The following is a 21119-nucleotide window of genomic DNA, read 5'->3' on the forward strand; positions in this document are numbered from 1 at the left end:
CAGACATGGTCATTTTTAAAAAAGGAAAACTGCTGAGTAAAAAGGTCCTCACAATGTAACAGTGAATATTAGACACTGATTTTTTTTTTTTTTTTATGTAAGAGGAAAAATGTAAATGGAAAAATCAGAGCTTAAAATAAAACTCAAGATTTGTACTTTTTTATGTTGTGTAATTTTCTTTTTCTTCCAATTGATATTATAAAACTGGTATAGAAAAAAGTATTGTTCAGGAACCGGTATCGAAGTGAAGGTACCGGTATTGGTACCGGAACCTAAAATTTTTGAACAATACCCAGCCCTACGTATGAAGCAGAAGAAAATGCATGGATGAATGTTTTGTTTACAATGGACTAGTTAACCCTTACCATCTATGGCCGGGCTTTTCTTATTTGGTTAGCAAAATCCATGAGGACCTTGATGCAGACGTCGCAGCAGTGACAGGTCAAACTTTCTAAATCTTTTCATTGAGCAACACAACCTCTGTTACCAGATCAGCACTACAACCAAGGCTGATGCGAGCATACACATTGATTTAAATGATTTAGGTTCTACATGGCACCTGCACCACAGCTGCAGTGTATTCAGTATCAGCATCAGAAAGAGGACAGAGCATTTTTCAATAAAAAAGGTTTAAGCTGTATATTTATGGATTAGAAAACAATCAAGAAAAAGAGCTTCTTTTCACCTCGGCCAGGTCCTCCTCTTCCTTTGCCCTGCTGTTTATTCTGCTGGGATCCTCCACGCCCGCGCCCCTTTGACATCACCTCCTCCTTCACCATATCGATGATCTCATCAGGGATTCGGAGGTACTTGATCGTGCTGCCTCTGATGTAGCACTCAGGCATCCTCCAGAACTTGTCTCCATCCTGTGAGAGGGAAATGAGAGTCTTCCTTTATTTCTCAACCACAAACTATCCATCACAAAGAAATTCTGTGTTCTATATAAAGACAATAGCCAACAATGACTATGAGAAAGAGACAAAGCTCAGTAATCCTGAAAACATTTGGAAGTTGGAGACATGAAGACGAAAACAAGATAAGTACGTTTCTTTTTTTCAAGCCTTTATAGAGGAACTTTGTTTGGTATTTTGAAATAGGTTTAAGTGGGTTCAAAGATTTTTTTCTGTTTCTGTTTACAGACTTAAGATTTTACAAAGATACAGGCAGTTTCTTAATAGTTAAAATGTGAATAAAATAAAACAAAGTTGCATACAACAGCTGTTCTACCGAAAGAATGTCATGTACCAGTCCTGCACCAAATAATAGCTGGATTTTTTTTTTAAGACGTCAATGTCAAAATACTGAAATCGGCTTTATACATCTCTTTAAGGGTTAACATTTCCCTAACTATATTGATCTTTAAGCAAACACTTAAAAAAAAAAAAAAAAACGATGTCATGGTCAGGTAGTAGTGTAGACTTAAACATATCAAAAAGCAGTGATTCCAGACAAACTTATCAACCTCTAAAATTTAAGAATCAACTTGTAAAAACCTAACCATTCTTATTTTAGACATCAGGGCACTGATTGCCATGGATGCAGTGCTTTCTCTATGTTTACATGTGTAAATTTCCTTGATCAAATGATAGTGTTTGGATTAAAACTAATGGTCAGAGGTACTGGTGGCCAAAGTGTACAGCTGTCTCACTTCTGTCAGTGCAGCTGTGGCTACAATGTAACTTGCAACCATCAGTGTGAGTGTGTGTGATTGGGTGACTGACTGGATGCAGTGTTGAGCGCGTTGGTCAAGTCCTCTGACTTGAAAAAACGATATACACGTACAGGGCATTTACCATTTAAAATAACAGTTTATGGATAGAAATCATCAGTTTACTACTTATGCGAGTGTGAACATAACTAGTCTTGTTCTCTTATCTACATAAATTATATGTTTATGACACATTGCTTTACCCTGGACGTGCAGATGACTTCTCTCAGGTTTATATTCATCCAGTTGTCACAGCTCACCAGGTGACCGTTGTAGGTTTCCCCATTCTTAAGCTCTACCAACTAGAACATAAAAGAAAGAGAATTTATCCAGATCTGTCTTGCAAATAACACAAACCGAATGAAAGTCAGCTGAAGACACTGCTGACTTTCATTAATAACATCATCATGTGAATAAACAATCCTCAGAACACAAAATATAGCTAATATGATTACAAAAAGGGCTGATAATTAAGTGAAGTTTGTGTTATACTCCATAGAAACAGCCCAATCCATTGGTTTTTCACAGCCAAAGATGTACATTTATGGATAATCATTAAATGCTGCAGAGGTATTGCTGCACTGCATCTCCTTACCATGGGATGATTCTGAGCAGTTTTCAACAGAGACAACGGAAGCTGATGAAAAAGGAAAAAAAGATACAATTAAGAATATTATATGTCTGCTGCTTAAAACACAGAGAACGGGTTTTTCCATTAATGTCTAGAGACTCGTGTAAAATACATATTACAAATCTGAAATATAAACTTTATAGAACTACACTTAATATTTATAAAATTGCAGACACCTATTTACAGAAAACCCGCTTCTCCGCTTAACGAAAACCAAACTTAGCTTAAGATGCTAATATAGGCTAGCTGCCGTCTCAACAATTTACTGATTTACACACCAGAAAAGACGGTTACTACGAACTGAACTGAAGCTTTACTTTTTAAATAATCAAAGCAAGCCACCATTCAAACCTCTTTGTTGTTTACTCACCATAATGGCTGATTGGCGTTATATTTTTTCTGTCTCTTGCTTAGTACAACACGATTTTAGCACCTGCAATTCTTCTTCTTCTTTCCTTTGATCGGCGAATTGCAAACAACTGACATGTGCATACCGCCCCCTACTGTCTTTTCTTGTCGCGTTTGATGGCGGTTGGCAAACAACTTTTTCGGTGCGCATTACCGCCACCAACTGGTGGGGAGTCAGAATGGCCCTATTCCTAAAGACACATTTATTTATCTATATATCTTTATCTATAATATTACTTTAAAAATACTGAATCCTCCTAATTATTCCTGTTATTTTTAAATATTGAAATAAATATTGATAAAAAAATTTCTTTTACTTTTTCTGCAGAATATATATCAAATCCAATTAAACTTTCTCCTTATTTAGGTCTCTAACCAAATTCTTTCTTCTTCATACTTCTTACAATACATCACTACTTGTTCTACTGTTTCATCTTGTCCACAAACTTCACATTTGCCTGACATATGTTACTATTTTGAATAGTGTATTATTAAATCCTGTATGCAGAAATCTAAGTCCTGAAATAACTGTTTCCTCTCTTCTGCTTCCTTCTACTATCCTCATTTCTCCGACTTTCCGTTGAATCCTATAAAACCATCATCCTTTCCTTTCTTCTTCCCATTATTTTTGCCACCTTTCCTTCATCCTTTGTTTACCACTCCCGAGAGGAAACGTCTATTGACTGTGTGCGAGAGCATACATGAGCCCATTTCTCCTCATGCACACTGTTTTTAAAAGTTGCTGTTTGTATCGCTCAAGCTTACTTTCCAAAAGAATTTGCAATTTTTCCACTATGTCAGACTCAACACCAGTAACACCAGTGAAAATGGGGACAAGCACATAGGACAGCACTTAGGTAAACATCTCACCAGAATGATTGACAATTAGGAGGACCACTTATTTAGATGATCCACCAGGAAAAAGAACCTCCTCCACCATAACTTTAATTTGTGCTCTATGGAAGAGCTATCTCCATGTTTCTGTCTTAGCCTCTTTGATTGTCTTACAAGCTTTTGAAACAACTGCAGCATTTAGTATATGTTCCGTTACCTGTTTAGTGCGCTCATCAACATTTCCCTTTAGTGTCACTTAATGACTTGCTTGATCATACACATTTTGAAAAAAAAAAATGCCAATTAGCTTTATTAAAGCACCATCTTGTTAAATTTATTTAATCTTTTCTAAATAACTTATCTTTAATAATTGTGCTAACTGGAAACTGATCACTTCCTATTGTGGATTCTCTCCACACACCACACTCACAAGAACTAATGATTGAGCTGGATACTAAAGTTAAATCAGGGCATGACACAGCACTTTTATGCATTTTATTTCCTGTCCATTATTAAGAGACACCAGTGACCTTTCATCGATTATTTCTTCCACTATACCACCATTATTGTCTGCCGGTCTGCTTCACCATAAGCTATTACATGCACTGAAGTCACCATACCAAATGTATTTTATTTTTATCTTTCTCGAAATTTTATTAAATACCTCACTTTCTAACATTTTGCATGGATTAAAAAAATTGTGAATCCTAATATTTGCCAATTTCTTCTAATTTTCATTTCTACACTGAAACATTCATACTCTCCAGGTACATGATTCTCTTTATATGCCTGCCTATCCATCTTTAATGAAGTTTGCACAACCTCCTCCATTGCTGTTCCTATTTTTGTCTTTTCTGATTGAACTGTAACTGAATTTTTAAATGTAAAGATGGTTTTAACCTAGTCTACAGGACACATAAAACATCTGTAGGTGTTTCTAATTCATTTTTATATTTTTTAAATTCTTGACCATTTGCTATGAGACTTCCACTGAATTGTATGTATGACAATTTTCTTCAATTATTCCTTTTTTCTTTGTAATATCAAGCTGAACTCAAAAGTTAGTGAATTTGCATCTTTCATGTCATAAAAACCTTCCTGCTACTTCTTCAATTGTTTTAATTTGATGAACTTTTCTTTTTAATGTGCACTGTAAAATTATTAATTGACAAATAGATACCACAAAGTTATCTTTTTTTTTTAACCATCATTGTATTTTTATCTACATTACATTAGTGCTTACATACATTACATTCATCTGTTGTTCTGAAAATGGTTTTCTTCTTTTTACTTTGTGAGTCATTGGTTTTCTGACTTGAATCTTCTTGATATTTTTATTCTCTGTGCTTGTCTTGTTTCCCTGTTTACTATGCATCCACCATATGCTGCACTATGTTCTCCTTCACAATTACAACATGTGTGTGGAAGTGTGGCATTTTTGTCACACTTCCACACACTTTGCACAGCTTTGCTATGTGCTCCGTACTTTGACAAACAAAACACCTTTTTGGATCAGGAATGTATTCTCTAACCCTGAAGTTTATGTAACCAATCTGCACAGACCCTAGAACCACATTCTAAAGAGGTAAAATTATTGCCATAGTGTCTTTAACAACTCCGTCTATTTTGTGTTTTGTCCTTGTTGCATCAATAACTCATCCTTCTTTAATTTCTTGTTCGACATCCAATTTCCTTCTCAGTTGCTCTTTTTAGTTTAACTGGATGTAAGGGTTCTCCTTCTTGTTTAAATTCAACTATCCCTTTCTCCTCCTCTTGCCCCTTTGCTTGCCCTCCCAGCACCTGTTTTATCGGGTTTGCATTTGTTTTTGTCATTTTACTTTGTTCCTCTCTTACTTCACTCCCATCTGAACAACTTCTACCTCTTTCTTTTCTTGACCGTATTTCTTGTTTTTGTGACTATCTAGACGTCATCCTTACCATTTCCTTTGCACTATTCCCCTTTGCACTATTATTATTATTATTATTATTATTGTTAATATTGTTAATATTATCATTATTAATATTATTATTAATATTATCCAAGACAATTGTACCTGTCTTGCCTATAAAGTTATGGCACATTAGGGCAGATAATGAATTCAAAATTGCAACCTGCATTTTGCAGATGCCTGAATTTTCTCTCTCGCTCTAATTTACTTACTGGACTCTGACAATTAAAGAGTTTTGTCAGTATCTTTAGGATATACAAACATTTAAGAACATTTTAAGAAACTGGACAGGAATAAAGAATAATGAATTATGTCCGAATATAAAATATTGGACTAAATTAAACTGTTTAAGATAGCATAAGCACCCAAATAAAATGTTTATATATGTTATTCAGCTGGAGAGTGTAAATAATTAAAGCTTATATAGGAAAGAAGCACCGTTTCAAAAGTACAAAATTTGCTATGTTAAATATTAAAACAAGTTTCTGAATAAGGGCCAACGGCAGTAGTATTTTTATTTATTTATTATTTCTTATCTTTCGTTCGCACTCCAGTACAGTGAGAGGCGGAATAACTAACAAAGGTTGACAAGGCAACCGCTTACCAAAAACAGAAGAAGAAGAAGAAGAACGCGACGTGTTGACGCAGCTTTTGACGTAGCACGTAGACGTAAGGAGGATTTCTCGATTCCTCTGATTGTGGCAGAAGGAGCAGTCAGCTTAGGGGGGCTTTGACTCTCTGTGCGGATCTGCTTCAGTTTACAAACCGAGTTAGTTGAGGATTCTAGGCGACATTTTAGGAAATGGATAACAACAGCCGGACTGTGTTGGTGACAGGTTGGTGTTTCATCTCAATGTTGTTTTAGTAGTTTTGTTTCATGGAGGCTCTGGCAGGGGAATAAAGTAAAGGAAAAGTTGGCGAAGATGACAGCTGCTCTGCCTTAATGGCGTCAGGTTCTCCTGAGCTTCACTTCCACCCTGAACCAAACGCTTTCTTGTTATCTTTGGTTTATACTTGCAGTTATTTACATGCTTCTAGACAGCTGCTGAGTATTTCAGTATTGTCTCTTTATAAACGTCCACATTGAACAGGGCAGAATTGTCTACAAATTATTATTGCTGTTTAAAAAAAAAAAAAAAAAACTATTAGATCTGTGTTTTTCTAGGTTTACTGTTTCTTAGAGTTTATTTCTCTATAATGCGATACTATTTTTTTTTAATGACTTTATCTCGATTTTTAAACATTAGTTAGAGAGTGATCTGTGATCTTTATCAATAATAATAGCTATATTTTATTACTAATTGTCGACATCAAGAAAATATAAACATTTTTTTTGAATGGGCAGTTTTCAAATACATTTCTGGTTGGTCTTATTTTTAACTTTATTTTGATTTTTCAGGGTTTATCTGATGATTTGTCCTCTTTATGGCCGGAGAAATCACTCATAAATAAAATCATTATGAGTAAAATATGTCCTGCCATGTTTGTTTTTACCTGCAATATTTTGCCTGACAGTGGAGTTAAGAGGATTAAATCCTCTTAATTTCAAGCAGCTTTTTCTTCCTTTAACATCTGTTCAGTCACTATTCAACAAACGGAAGTATTCTGAAGATACTACTGATTCTAATAAGTAAAACATACATGTTTTTGATTGTTTTGTAAAGAAATATTGCAATATTTACAGTCCTAATAATTCATTTTCAAACTAGAACCAGACTGAGATTTTGTATAGTCAGACACAAAAGGTTGCAGAGACGTGTCGATTGCCTGCGAACGGTTCCTGCACAATAGCAGGCCGGCTGGCAGCTGCTGGCCCCTCGCTCTGCTCCTTTTCAGCAGCCTGTCAGACAGACTGATCCTTTCTCCACCCAACCCCCAGGGACCCACTGACCCTGGGGTGGGTGGTGGAGAAAGGGGGGTCAGTCATAGATCCCTGTATAAACAAGTCTGAGTGAGTAGTCATTAGCTCTTGAGATGTTTTTCTTAAGTTTTTTTTTTTTAATAATTCAGAGCATTACAAAATAATGATTACCCATAAACTTTAGAAAAGCATATCTAGTTTCCAGTTCATTAAAAGGAAAACACTTTATTTTTAAAATCTTAAGGCCTAAAATATTTTAACGGTAAAATGGTTACGCTTTCCTTCTATAAATTAAATAAAATAATATTTACAAAATCATTTCCCAGTAGTTAATCCTCAAGTAAAGTGTTTTAACTTTTACACAGTGATGATAATAGTCTTAAATGGATAAAATAAACATCAGGTCTCTTGCAGGTTTTGGACCCTTTGGAGAACACACTGTCAACGCCAGCTGGGTAGCAGTGCAGGTATTCCCCTCATCTATTTGATTTATTGAACATTATTACAATTATTTATTTAATGGTAAATGGACACGGAAAATGAGAATTGAATATGGTTTTAATGTTTCCTGCAGAGTCTCTCTTAGTGCGGACATGCAATAACAACACTTGATGCTAGTAAAGTTCTACATGTTGTATCACAGGTTTTTGTTCACATTTGGAGCTGTTTGTATGGCAGACAGTTATGTGACACTTTAATGGCCGTCGCCCGGCCGGCTTCACACTGTGCAGCGCTGTTTGCTGGAGGCTTTATGTGGGGGATGATGGTGGTTGTCAGGGTGTCTAGACGGACTTGATAAGGATATTAGAGCCCAACAAAAGGCTGCATTGAGGCAGGGTCACAGACATGACCTTTTATACTACTGTGTGTGTGTGTGCGTGTGTGTTGGGGGTGGTGGGGTGGTTGACTTGACCTAAATGGAGACTGAGGGGGATCGCTGGCTGTGAATTTGACACAGATTTGTCTTCCTTATGAAATTTATGATAAAATCTTTGTTGCTTAGCAGCATTGTTTATGAGTTATGGATACCTTGGGATGGGTAATCTGGGACGGCAGTAACTTTACAAGAATCCTTTCAGAAAGTAAAAACTTAGATGTGACTGAGCTGCATGAAGGTTATCATCAAATAGAAGTTTTTTGGTTTTTTTAAACTGTTTTGTGCTGTAATACCTGGTATTGATATAAAAAAAAAATCTGATATATTAAGGCAAAATCATAACATAGATTTTTAAGTTTCTAAGACATGAAGTGATCTTTGATAATATTTCTTCTGATACCTGGAGTCGGAAGAAATATGCCTGGAGATCTATTAATGTTTTATTAGTAACTTTACTGCTTTTTTTTTTTGGTTCCTGAACCTTATATTTTGTGGTTTAATTGCTCAAAATAACACTGAAAGTGGACAAATAGGGATAGAAAAAGTTTCAGATCTGAATACAAACTAAAGCAGATGGACTTGAGCTAAAGATAATGGTTTTAAGTTATAGAACAAAAAAATCAGTCCAGCTTTCTTGTTTTTAATTTAGGTTTAATTTTTTTAACCATAGAAATTCACTAAAAGCCTTTCCGTTGGATGTAATCCGAAAAATATCTGCAGTAGCAATCATTTAGACACAAAATCTTAGGCCAGAACACACTGAATTTGATTTTAGTGCTCATTAAAAGTGAACGGGGATGATCACACCTAACTAGGGCTAGACCATAATTCAATAACAATATATACATCGATTGATAGGCTACAATGAAAAGAAAGGAAAACTGCAGCTTTCTATTGCGCCACACGTCTATCTATCATGTAGGCTGATGCTACAGTCATCAGTTCCTCCCAAACAATTGCAAACGCGGACCTGGGCACGCCGTCACTAAGCACCAGTCTCTCAAACCACAACACAGAGCAGGTGAAGATGACGCAGCAGGAGAGGCGGAGGAAATTGTTCCAAAGAAGGGCTTTAGTAGCTCGCCAGTTTGACAATATTTCGGCTATTGCAAGTCATACAAAAAACAAACCACAGTGATTTGTAAAAGTTGCAGGGAACTGGCAAAGTCTGATAACACAACGCACTTTTTTTATCATCAAAGCCGCTAACACCCAATGGAGAACGAGCTGTGTCGGCCCCGGCATGGTTCTACGTCATCGGATGAATCTTCAGGAAACAAAGCAGGCAAAGCAAGCTAAACTGGGCTTCCCCCTTTGTGATAAATATGACAAAGCATCCAAGCAACATAAGGACATCACCCATGCAGTAACATGCTTCATAGCGATGAAAACCTTTCTTTATATATACCGGTATATGAAAATCTGGGCTGCAAGTTTTTCTCTAACCCAGCACTCCTTCATCTGTGCAATGAGTTCAGATAATCATGGTAAAATAATCTGCATTCCGTGTCTCACTACGCCACACCATCGGAGCTCTGGTCAAGTCGCACATCCAAGTGCTACCTCAGCCTCTCAGTTCACTACATAGACAGAGAATGAAACCAGAGAAATAAGTGTCTAGAATCTTTTAGATAATTATCAATATCGATCAATATGCATTTTTTTATTGAAATGCTTTTTTTGTATATCGTCCAGCCATACATCCACCACGATTTTAGGCAATGGGGCATAGCTCTGACTGAGATTTTGGTTGTACTACTCAGCAATTCAGCGCCAATTTCATGGTTGTGAAAGGAAGAGAGAGCTGCGGTTACAGAGTAAAACACATCCGCTTTGGGGGTAAATACTAAATAAAATCTGTTAATCGCACAAGGAAAGAATCAGTTTTGGAGTTTATTGTAAGCGGGACGGACTCGTGCAAAAACAATGAATGAAACATTAAAAAAGAATACTTTACCCATGATAAGAGTTTAGGAGGACAGAAAATTGATAAAGTAGCGCAATGCTCTTTGAGCCTCGCAAAAATAACCAGGGACAGAAAGTGGAATTTATAACTGTCCTCGAAAAAAAACTTCAGGAGGAGAAAAAACTGATATAGTAAAACAGTGATCCTGTTTGAGTCTAACAAAAAATGAAATGACGAGGGTCACAGTGCAGGTAAGCGTGGCATATCTGTCTCACCTCTATGAAAAAAGAAAGATAAACTTCTCAAATTGCTTTCTGAGAATCACCTCTCTGCCTCACTCAGGATATAAACCACCGACGTTTATTGCTGTTTTTCTTTTCTTTAGAAGTAGATCTCTTTATAAGCATATGAACATTATCTTTGAGATGCTGAAATGACTTGCTTTGCTTTATAAAATGTGCTGGTGTTTTTTTTTTATTACTCTTCATAATCTGTCCAAGTCAATTGATGAAATGGTTTTAATTTGTTTGGCACAGAGGTGAAGAAAATCTGTGCAGGTCTGCCCACCCTTCCTAGTTAGGCAAAAAGTCGTACGCAACCGGTGTGTTCTAGTCTTAAATGGTCTCTGACTGGATCAAAGCGGCACTTACAGGCAGCTTGAAACACTCATCAGTGTGGATGTTGGGTCTTTAAGCTGAAGACCCACTGAGCTGGTGGTGAACTAAGGTCTTTAATTATCAATTTAAATGTTGCCTATGTCAGTGACCATGTGTTGGGTCTAGTTGTTTTTTAAAGTATTTGATTATTATTAAACAATTTGTATCGAGAAGTGTCTGGTGTTAAAATTAGTTTTTTTTCAGGTCGCTTGTGTTTTCTGCCAATCCTTGAATACATTTTTGGTATTTTTTAGTCTTCTTTTGGCCTGTAGGCCAGAATACATTAAATACATTTATAGTCCTGCTAGACTAGTATGGGTTAAATTGCAACATTAATGTTATGTACTATGAATTTTAATATTCATTTAACTGGGGTGGCTTCTGTTGAACCTGCTTTGCAACACAAAGCATAAAAGATGTTGTAAGGAGAATCGTGTTGGCTGTTCGTTTAGATGAAGATGGCTTTAAATATCAAGAATTGGAACATTACTTTTCTGGAAAGTTCCTCTTTCTTAGACTGTAAGGGTCCAGTTTTATTTATCACAGAACATTGGGTAATGTTTGTACGGTTATAGAACCGCAAACTTTATCGGGATCATGCACAGAAACCAATGTTAACTGAACTAAATGCTAACTTAAGGTGCTAAAAAAGGGCTTAAGATAACCACACATTTAATTGTTTTAGTTTGAAAAGATTACATAATCAGGATTTAATGTACAGCAGTCTAGCCTCAATTTCTGCTCTACACTTATTTTATAATATAATCTGATAAAATTATAAGTAATGATCATTGCTACAACATGACAGCTTCTTTACTGGTAAAATAAATTAATAGTCTTTTTATTCTCACATATATGAAGTTGGATGTAGCTGTTATTGTAAATGGATCCAGAGAAGGCATAATATAATTCATGCTAGTTTTATTTAGTCATAGATGATTTTACTATATTTGCGGATTTTCAGTGAAGGCTTTGCCACTTTTGACATTCACCTTTCATTCATGCAGAAACTAAATAAATATGTTATCTGTAGTTCTTAAGGAAGATCATCAATAATTAGTGTTCTGAGCTTTAAAAGAACTGTTCACTAAGGAACCAGCACCAAATCTGTCATTGATTAAAGTACATCTTTAATAAATTAAGAAAGAAAATTTATTTTCTGGAGGTTTATTTTTTTTTATATATATATAAAATGTCTGCTACCTTGAAAGTCAAATTACCGATGGATAATTTAGGTACAGGGCTTTTGTTTTGCCACAGGATGATTAAAAAAAATCACATTTAGTAATTGATCCCCTTTTAAATTTCTTTAACAGTAAAGCATTTCTTAAATCCTTTTATTTATTTTTTTTTTTTTTAGGAAATGAAGAAGCTTGGACTGGGCAATAACATTGACCTGCATGTATACGAGGTTCCTGTGGAATACAAGAAAGTCGAGCTCATGGTTCCAAAGTTTTTGAAACAGTACCAACCACGAGTAAGAACTAAGATAATCATTTACCATCCCACATGACCTGGTTTTTAAAGGTTAAACTTTGTGCCGCATGTGTCTTAAATGTTAGGTTAACTGGTTAAGATTTTATCTGTTCAAATTGAAATACGTTTACCTGCAAATGTGGCCTTGAAACAACATAAACACAGTTAGCTCCAATTATTTCTTGAAGTCATCACAATGATTTGGTTTTGTCATGTATGAAGACAATTTTATGTTTAAGACTAAAGTTATAAGGGTTTAGCAGAGAAGGATGGGAAGCTGTTTCAGTTCTTCTAACAGTGTGTTTGTTGTTCAGCTGGTAGTTCATGTCGGAGTCTCAGGGATGGCCACCACTGTGACACTGGAGAAGTGTGGCAGAAATCACGGCTACAAAGGCCTGGACAACAGCAGCTTCTGTCCGGACTCACAGTGTTGCATTGTGGGAGGCCCAGACTGCATCAACTCAGTTATTGACATGGAGTCAGTCTGCAAGAGAGTAACTGCATCCGGGCTGGGGGTGGCTGTATCTGTGTCCAAAGATGCTGGAAGGTAACTCACTTTTTTTTTTATATATATATATGTTTTCTATTGTTGTTTTTAATTCTTTTGTCTTACTTTTATTCTGTTTAGATAAATGCAAAAAAAAAAAAAAAAATTCACTTCATCAACAGGATTATCTGTATTTTAATTCTATTTGCTTCACAAACTGGGTTTTAGTAAACTGACTAGATTTATTATGGCTGAGGACATCTGAAGTACGGCTGTGAATTACTTGTTTATTTATTTTTCTTTACAAAAAATTGCAATTGGGATTTTCTTACTATTCTTCTAAGGGATACCCATAAGCAACAAATAATCCCTATATATATATATATATATGTGTTTGCAGAAAAAAAGTCTTATTAAAGCAAGACATTTTTTTCACTGTTAATCTTAACTTTTTTATTAAAAAGACTAGCTTGTTGAGCTGGATATCATTTCTTGTTGAACATTAGCCCCATTTACACTACCCTTTTGAAACTGTGCCTAGAACGGTCCGAGAACGGTAACCGAGATAATGCTACGTTTAGACGGCACGCGGTAGAGGCAGCAGAAGCAGCTAGTTTACATCCAAGCTAATGATTGACGCAAAAGGTCCTGCAGCACATTTTGAGCTGCAGGAGCAGCTCATCTTGATGGGTCTGAGCACCTGAAGCAGCGGCTCATGAGCTTCAGAGCATCTGACGTGCTGCACAAGCATCAGATGCTGGAGTTGGGAAAAATTTAACTTCTGCTGCTCGAAGCGCCACATCAACCAATCAGAGAAGCTGATCTGGGAGCTGGCAGGGAGACAGACACAGTGCTGCTAATGCAGATAGCTAGGATCACTTTACTGAAACAGTTTATTAATACCTAAATTAACTTAAAATGTTAAAACCTGCTGGAAAAAATGTTCACTGTTATTATTCTGGTGCCTGCTGTTTGGATTACGTACATGAAAAAATGCCTTCCGGCCGCCTCCGACAGTAGCTGAAATTTCTCAAGAGGCGGCCGGACCAAAGGCTGCCGTTGACGGCGCACCGCGGGTGTACGGTGGTCTGAGCTGCTCTGACATATTATTTGAAGGATCGTAATCTTGATGAACTAACTGCACAAATTAAATTTTTTAGGTGGACTTTCTCACTTAAAAACATATTAAAACTACTTTTTACCCACTTATAACAGCAAATATAGCAAAGTAAAATATCAAGTAAGTTCACCAAAAGCTGTCTTCGTTGCCTGGCTCTCCACAGGCAACAAAATATCACAATTACAACCAAACTCCCTGAATGTTACGGGCGCCGCCATGTTGATTTGCTTGTTTCCCACTAGAGAGCAGTAGTACCATAGATCGTCACTAGGAGGCAAGGAACTGTACCAGCGTGATGTGTAAACAGTCTTAAGGAACCGAGCTCGGTACAGTTCCCTGATCCAAGCTTGGTCTGAACTCAGCATGGATCAGTTTTCAGACGGTGGTGGAAATGGGGCTATTGATTGTAGAGTGCAATTAGCAAACAAGTCTGGTGCCCCTGTGAGTTGGAAATTGCCATTTTCAAAATTGCTAATACAACAAATTCTCTAATCCTAATCTGAAATTAAAGGGAAAACATGTTGCAGTTTAAGATAGGCTAATAGTAGGTTAGTTAATTAATCAGGCATTACAATATTACTACCAATGGGTATCATGAATAGCTTTGAATATTGTTAGGCACTTTACAATTTGATTCAATTTTGAATTTTTGGGCCACAATTAGTTTCAGCATTGATTTAAATGTTTCAATAGGATTTTGTAATTTTGTGTAGGTTCTTTTTTTTTTTTTATTAACTAATGATGCATCTCAAAAATGTACTGATTTTTTTTCTTTCATATAAACGACCATGGTAGACCTATATCATTACGGAGGACAATAGCAGAACCATTCGATTACTGTATTGGCATTAAAGTAAAGTGTGTATAGATCTAAATTGTTCTGCTTTCCTAAAATCTGTAAATAAAAAAGCATTAGCAAACTAACACTGATGATGCACATATTTACTCTCGGCGGAATTTGGGAGAAAAGAGTTTCTGACAGATTTACTCAATTTCATCTGCTGGGTTGACGTTTTGTTGAGTATTTGTAGCATAAGTAATGTTTGGCTGATGAATATTATCATCAGCTGAAGTCACAGCACTGCTGGTCTTCTTGAGTTATGAGAACCACAGCGTTTGTTTTTCTTTCCATATGCTAGGGGGTTTAGGGCAAACATTTGGATCTCAGCAGCTCAATGCCTGCTGGTAGTCGCTCATGAAGAGGTCCCCCCGGCGGTCACACCCTGAGCAGTTAAGCCTAGCTGGAGAGCAGGATACAAAGATAATTTGTTTGAACTGTGGGGCTACAGAACAACAGCGTGATTACAAGGTCAATGGCGACAGGACTTCATGTCCTAAACTTCTGGCCCACCAGGGAATATTCCTGATAGTCTCATATGCCCATCCGCGACTGCATCAACATAGCAGTAAAGTTATCTACATGATTTACGTTGCATTCCTTCAGTAAGATGTAAATCACACAAAGTTTTAAATCAAAAACGGTGAATCCTTTCAGAGGGTGCTCTGAATCCATATTGAATTCTGAAAAACTTATTTGCCAATTATCCAATCAATCAATCAATCAATATTTAGAAGTTTAGCCAGATGGTCATAATGCAATGCCTTATTCATATTGCATTTGAAAACCAATGGCGGGGATTATACATGCCTATGTGTAACACATTCAAACTGTATCAACATTTGGATTAAAAAGTCTGAAAAGCATTCCCAGCACCTGCCAGGTTGTATGTATTTATGGCTGCAATACTTTTAAACATTTCTATGAAGTTATGAATAAGTTCCCATCTCCTGCTTTTGCACAAACCCACCATAAACACATTGTATTATCTTATAGCCATAATTCTTTGGGATCAAGTAGTTTTGAATTGAATTGAATCTCCTTTGGAATCCATATTGGACCCGATGTTTAAATGCAAAGACCAGGATTTAGCTGCATCTGGAGTTGGAAAACTTTCCATTATTTTAATGTTTTTATATGCCTTAATATTAATTCGAAATCTGAAGAAGTATAACATCAAATAGTAATGTTAGTATGTAAGAAGAAACTATTAGGATGTAAGAAGAAACTCTCCTGCCCTCTGGCAGGCGTTTCAGGTGCCTCCGGACCAGAACCAGCAGACAAAAGAACAGCTTTTTCCCCAGAGCTTTCTCTTTACTGAACTCTGACCCTCACTGATAGACTCTGCTCTCCCTCCTCACACCTACCTCCATTTTGCTATTCTTTTTTTACAAGACTGTAATGTTCACCTACACTCCTGACTGTTACTATTGTGACAACTTTTTACATGCATCTTGCACTACTCACCTTGACTGAATATTAATTTGCACTGCCGACTACTTATTCACAGTACCAATTGTTTACATATACATTTGCAATACCGTACTTTAACTGTAATATGCAATTACCTTCCACTGCACTTTAATTTAGATAGCTTCTGTCCAAACTTTATTTATTCATTTTAAAGTAAAAGCCATCTGTATATTATGCTATTGTACATAACTGTAAAAACCCTTTTTATAGTAATATCCACCTTCAATTATATTCGGTACATATCCAGCTGTAAATTTAGCTCATAACACTAGTTATCTATATATTATATTCATAGGACAAATCTATTAGTAAAATTCTGTTTATAATGGTATTCATCTCTATACGTTTTCAGTAGAAACCCATGACCTATATTTATAGAACCATTATTTATCCTGCACTTGCTGCTATTGCACTTCTGGTTAGACCTAAACTGCATTTCATTGCCTTGTACCTGTACCTGTGTAATCACAATAAAGTTGAATCTAATCTATCTAATCTAATTAATTCATATATGTATAAGCAAACATACATCTGATTGTCTTACTTTCATATAACACTTAAATTCACTGGAAAAAATGTAAATCTAAATAAAGTAATTTGATCTTAAAATAAGTGCATTTTTTCTCTGCTGCCAGTTTGCAGTCCACAGCCCATTATTCAGCTACTCCTCCTCGTGTGCAGCAGAGTAACACAGAGGTCTGGCACAGTTTTCTAGGATTATATTAGGGCTGCAACTAACTGTTCTTTTGCAAATCGATTAATCTGTCTTTTTTTTTTTTTTTCATAATTAATCGATTAATAATCCGATAGCTAAAGATTTCTTAAAGAAGATTTTGTACGAAATACCAAGAGAAACAAAAACCTTTCCACTTGAGTTCTGGATAGAGCATACTGACAGATGAAAAATATTTTCATCTAAAATGCTGAATGTTTGCAAATTTTTATATAATTATAATTTCTGCTCAAGGTGTGTTCCTCTATCAGCTAGAGGCATGTTTTAGAGTCTCTATTCTCCAGTTATTGATTAATTGATTACTAAATTAGTTGACAGTTATTTGAGTAATCGATTAACAATGATTAATCCAGTAAATTGTTTCAGCCCTAAATTATATGATAAAAATAGCAACATATTGCCTTTGTTACTGTATCAAGATAAATTGTATCTAAAACATATTGTGATACATATCATAGTCAGATACATTATTTAGTCATTTTAAAGGAGTGGGCAGAAGTATAAATCATCCGTCTCTTATACCGTGGCATCATTTTTATGACTTTTTATTTTATCAAGTCTTAACTTTAACTAAATAACTAAAAATGAGCAAAACTATTTAATTTATTCTATTTTTTCTCTTTAAGCAGGCTTTATGAAACTTTATGTTGGATGAAGATGCTCTTTATTGCCTAAAGCTTTATTTAATGACTTTGGACATTAATTGGGTCTGATGCTTTCATGGTCAAATAGTATAAGGTTGCCAGAGTCCAGAGATTTGATAAAACATTTAAAGGCCTAAAGAATGAGGGATCAAGGTCAATTCAAGATAGAAAGAAGTCTAGCTCTTTGAAAGGAAAGTGTTTCATACTGCTTTAAATTATGTTACTCATGTTCTGTGAGAAACGTAAAATCTGATCCAGTTGTATATTTTAAATAATTATTGTAACATTTAAAGTGTGTTCAGCCTTCCAGTTGTTTTTGTTCTGGTTTGCTGGATTAAATCCCTATATTTATGCTGTTTTATGCAGATATCTCTGTGACTTCACCTACTACACATCTCTGTACCTGAGCCACGGTCGCTCTGCCTTCATTCACGTGCCTCCTCTCGGAAAGCCTTACAGCGGGGAGGAACTGGGCCGTGCGCTGCAGGCCATCATCAGGGAGATGCTGGAGCTCCTGGACCAGGCTGAGGAGAAGATTCACTGCCAGCAGCACATTCACTAAGTGACATCAGACCAGCCTCTCCAGCCCCTGCCACACAAGACAAATTGCACTTGACCACAAGTAGCCAAAACTTCTCTTTATTGTTTTTTTCTTTTTTTTTTTCTTGGACATATTGAACTTCTGAGACATGGCTTTTTTGTAGCATTTAAATGTTTTTTTATGATTAGGTTGTGTGATTCTGATTTTCATAGATCTTCTTCCGTTAGAGTTGCAGACTGAAAGCAATTTTTGGTCACATTTAACTTTTATCCTGTTAAACTTCCTGGTTTCTGAAGTTTTATCAATATGAAAAATATCCACTAAGGAATTACATGTAAAGAGTCTCCACCGTGACGTTAAAAGCGATCTAAACACCCAAATGTGACTTCTATTAATGCACCTTATAGGGTTAGGGTTACTGTGATGACTATAGAAGGCACATTAGGGAAAATGTAGCATCAGAACTTCTTTACGTTTCCACGTTGCTTCATCCCAGTATGTTGAAGGTAGCAGGTGTTTACACCTAAATGATTAGACGTTCATGTACATAATATATGGTTTAAGTAGAAATGTTTAGCTGTAAGCTTCTTCTTCCTTCACTCCTTTGACTCTAAACTCGTCGGTCTTTCCTTTTTGATGTTTAATTGTTTCTGGGTCAGTTTTCTTTATAAGAAGTTGTGAATTTACCTTCCTTTACAAAGGTTATTTAAATCAGGGAACGGGTTGGTTCCAGCTCAGACTTCCCCAGTTTGTTGGCCCAGTTCTGACCGAAAAAATAAGTAAATAATTCTACCCCACTGAGATCTGGCCTTGGGCTGTGCAATGTAATTTTACAGATCTCGCTCAGTGGAATCTGCCTGAAAGTTTTATCCTGATGATTTTTTTCTTTTTTCTTTGTATGGCTGCACAGCTGTTGAGAAAATATTAAAGCTTTTATATTTCCTGACAGATTAAAACAAAAGGGTTTATTTTAAGGTGTAATAAACGGATAAGGTTCTGGGGGAAAGTACTTGCTCTCTTAAAGGTGTAGTGGAGGATTTTTGTGAATTTTTGAAAAGACCCACCCTCTTAAACCCATTTCTCCTTGTGCACACTGTTTAAAAGTTGCTGTTTGCAACTTTTAAACAAACAAAAAAAAAGATTTGCAATTTTTCCACTATGTCAAAAATAATGGAAAATAAGGGAAAATGGGGGCGAGCACATCACCAGAACGGTGGACAATTAGGAGGAATACTTATTTTGATTATGAAAAAGAAAATCCTCCACTATACCTTTACATATTCCTGCTTTTTTGTTCCCCTTCAGAGTTTCAGATTATCAAATTAACTTTAATTAGAGATAATCTAAGTAATGAAAAGACAATTGTAAGTATCGTTTCATTATTAGTAAAAACAAGCTACCCTGTGTAAAGTGAGTGGAAGATACTTTTTTACTTAGGTCCAGGTCTTTTTGGATATCTTTTTCATTTTAAAAATTAGATAATCTTATAAAAAGTTGGGTGGCACATAGGTTAGTGATAAAGCAGGCAAACCGAATGTAGATACGACGGTCATTAATGGGTTACATTTTTTCTGTATCCTTCCCTCCTCGCTTCAAGTCTTCCTGATCAGCTAATAAAGGGTTTAATGCATTAGTACTACAAAACCCATGAAAAAAAAAACAGCATTTATTCTTGATCTATCTCTACAATAATACAATTCATTTGATATTCTGAAACATTTAGGCATGACAAAAAAGCAAGAAATTGAACACTCCCCTGCATCTGGCTGTATTAAAGAATCAAAACCCTTTTAATTACATTTGTATGCAGGAAAGTGAGGTGGTTTTAGATCTGTATTAGGGAATAAACAAATTACTCAAGGATGCTGTATGATCAGGTAATTTGTTTCAATTAAACTGTGCAAAGATGCTTATGGATGTAAATATTCACCAAAAAAAAAAATCTTAATCTGTTTAGAGAAAATAAATTAAGTCAAATGTTTTTTTTTTTCTCATAGTAGTGCAGCCATTAGTTTTGCTCCAAATTTTCTGATGTCCTCCTCAGTAAGTCAGAAATATTGTTGTTACCGATTTTAAGAGAGAAACTGATTTACTGAGGTTAAATGCAGAGTTTTCAGTCTGAACTGGGCCTTTTTTATTTCTGTTGCACTTTCTGATTTTGTACATTTCTTTTCTCTGTTCTGAAGTGGCATTTGTCAAACATTGAGGGGTTGCATACTTCTATTTTCCTGTCACTTTAAAAGGAATCATGTAGCTTTCCACAACTATTTTAACTAGTTTTTCTTTTTTTTTTCTTTTTCAAACAAATGTGATGATGTGAGATTTGTGTAACTTTTTGTGAGTTTTATTTTTTTCCTGGAACTTTAGAGCTTTTTGTTCTGATTTATTTCGCAAACGGGATTTCCTTTATACTGTCTTAGGCTTGGTTTTACTGTGTAGACCAGACATTTTAATTCAAGCTGCAAGGACCCAGCTCCTAACTGCATTAATTTTGTACAGATTAGATTCAACAAATTTTTGTAAATTATCCCTAATTTTTACAGGTCAGCTTATTTTTGACTTAAAGGAAGATTGGTGGTCACAAAAAAGGATAATGAAGTAAGTTAATGTTCCTGTAACCCATCAAATTGAGCCTGCCATTGTTATGCTGTTTAAAAATCTTTGCAGTTGAGTTTGTAAGTTCATTGTCTGGATTTGTGAGGGTCGTGGAGAAGCTGTCTGAAGAAATTCTGCCTAACCTTCGAGGTGATCCCTGACTCTCCTGTGCCTTGTTGCTGTTGATGTTCTGAAAAAGGCCTTACTAATTCTCCATGGTTCATATCCAAGATGTATTTTTGATGCCGTCTGTACAGACGTATGTCTACCTCACAAATACTTTTTTTTTTGTATCTCCTAGTGTGTTTAGTTACATACCTATAATATTGCTCTTTTGCTTTGAGTGACTGTCCTCTAAAATGTTGTCTGTCATTATGCACTG

At 35.8% G+C, this 21119-nt stretch overlaps 2 protein-coding genes across 2 annotated transcripts in view; one reads left to right on the forward strand and one right to left on the reverse strand.

The window, feature by feature from the left end:
* The window catches only part of lsm4 (LSM4 homolog, U6 small nuclear RNA and mRNA degradation associated), a 6483-nt gene extending 3660 nt beyond the window's left edge, over nt 1–2823 (reverse strand). The window contains exons 1-4 of the mRNA XM_015380299.1: nt 2710–2823; nt 2304–2345; nt 1912–2010; nt 686–866 (exon numbers count right to left, since the gene is read on the reverse strand). Of these exons, the coding sequence (XP_015235785.1) occupies nt 686–866; nt 1912–2010; nt 2304–2345; nt 2710–2712 (325 nt within the window). The 5' untranslated portion in view covers nt 2713–2823. The remainder of the gene's footprint in view (nt 1–685; nt 867–1911; nt 2011–2303; nt 2346–2709) is intronic.
* Nucleotides 2824–6213: 3390 nt separating this feature from the next.
* On the forward strand, nt 6214–19348 carry pgpep1 (pyroglutamyl-peptidase I). The gene is made up of 5 exons (XM_015380327.1): nt 6214–6366; nt 7806–7858; nt 12191–12307; nt 12621–12853; nt 17968–19348. Exons 1-5 carry the CDS (start codon nt 6333–6335, stop codon nt 18161–18163), a joined length of 633 nt encoding a protein of 210 aa, XP_015235813.1. The 5' UTR covers nt 6214–6332; the 3' UTR covers nt 18164–19348.
* Nucleotides 19349–21119: the final 1771 nt, after the last annotated feature.

The sequence above is a fragment of the Cyprinodon variegatus genome, unplaced genomic scaffold (genome assembly GCF_000732505.1).
Source record: "Cyprinodon variegatus isolate N-32 unplaced genomic scaffold, C_variegatus-1.0 Scaffold211, whole genome shotgun sequence".
Classification (NCBI taxonomy): Eukaryota; Metazoa; Chordata; class Actinopteri; order Cyprinodontiformes; family Cyprinodontidae; genus Cyprinodon; species Cyprinodon variegatus.

What these genes read in the sequence shown, in the direction of transcription:
- pgpep1 (XM_015380327.1), top strand. Translation starts at nt 6,333, where the DNA reads ATGGATAACAACAGCCGGACTGTGTTGGTGACAG. An exon ending in CCAGCTGGGTAGCAGTGCAG is followed by an intron (nt 7,859 to 12,190) that starts GTATTCCCCTCA and finishes TTTTTTTTTTAG; the next exon opens with GAAATGAAGAAGCTTGGACT. An exon ending in GTGTCCAAAGATGCTGGAAG is followed by an intron (nt 12,854 to 17,967) that starts GTAACTCACTTT and finishes TGTTTTATGCAG; the next exon opens with ATATCTCTGTGACTTCACCT.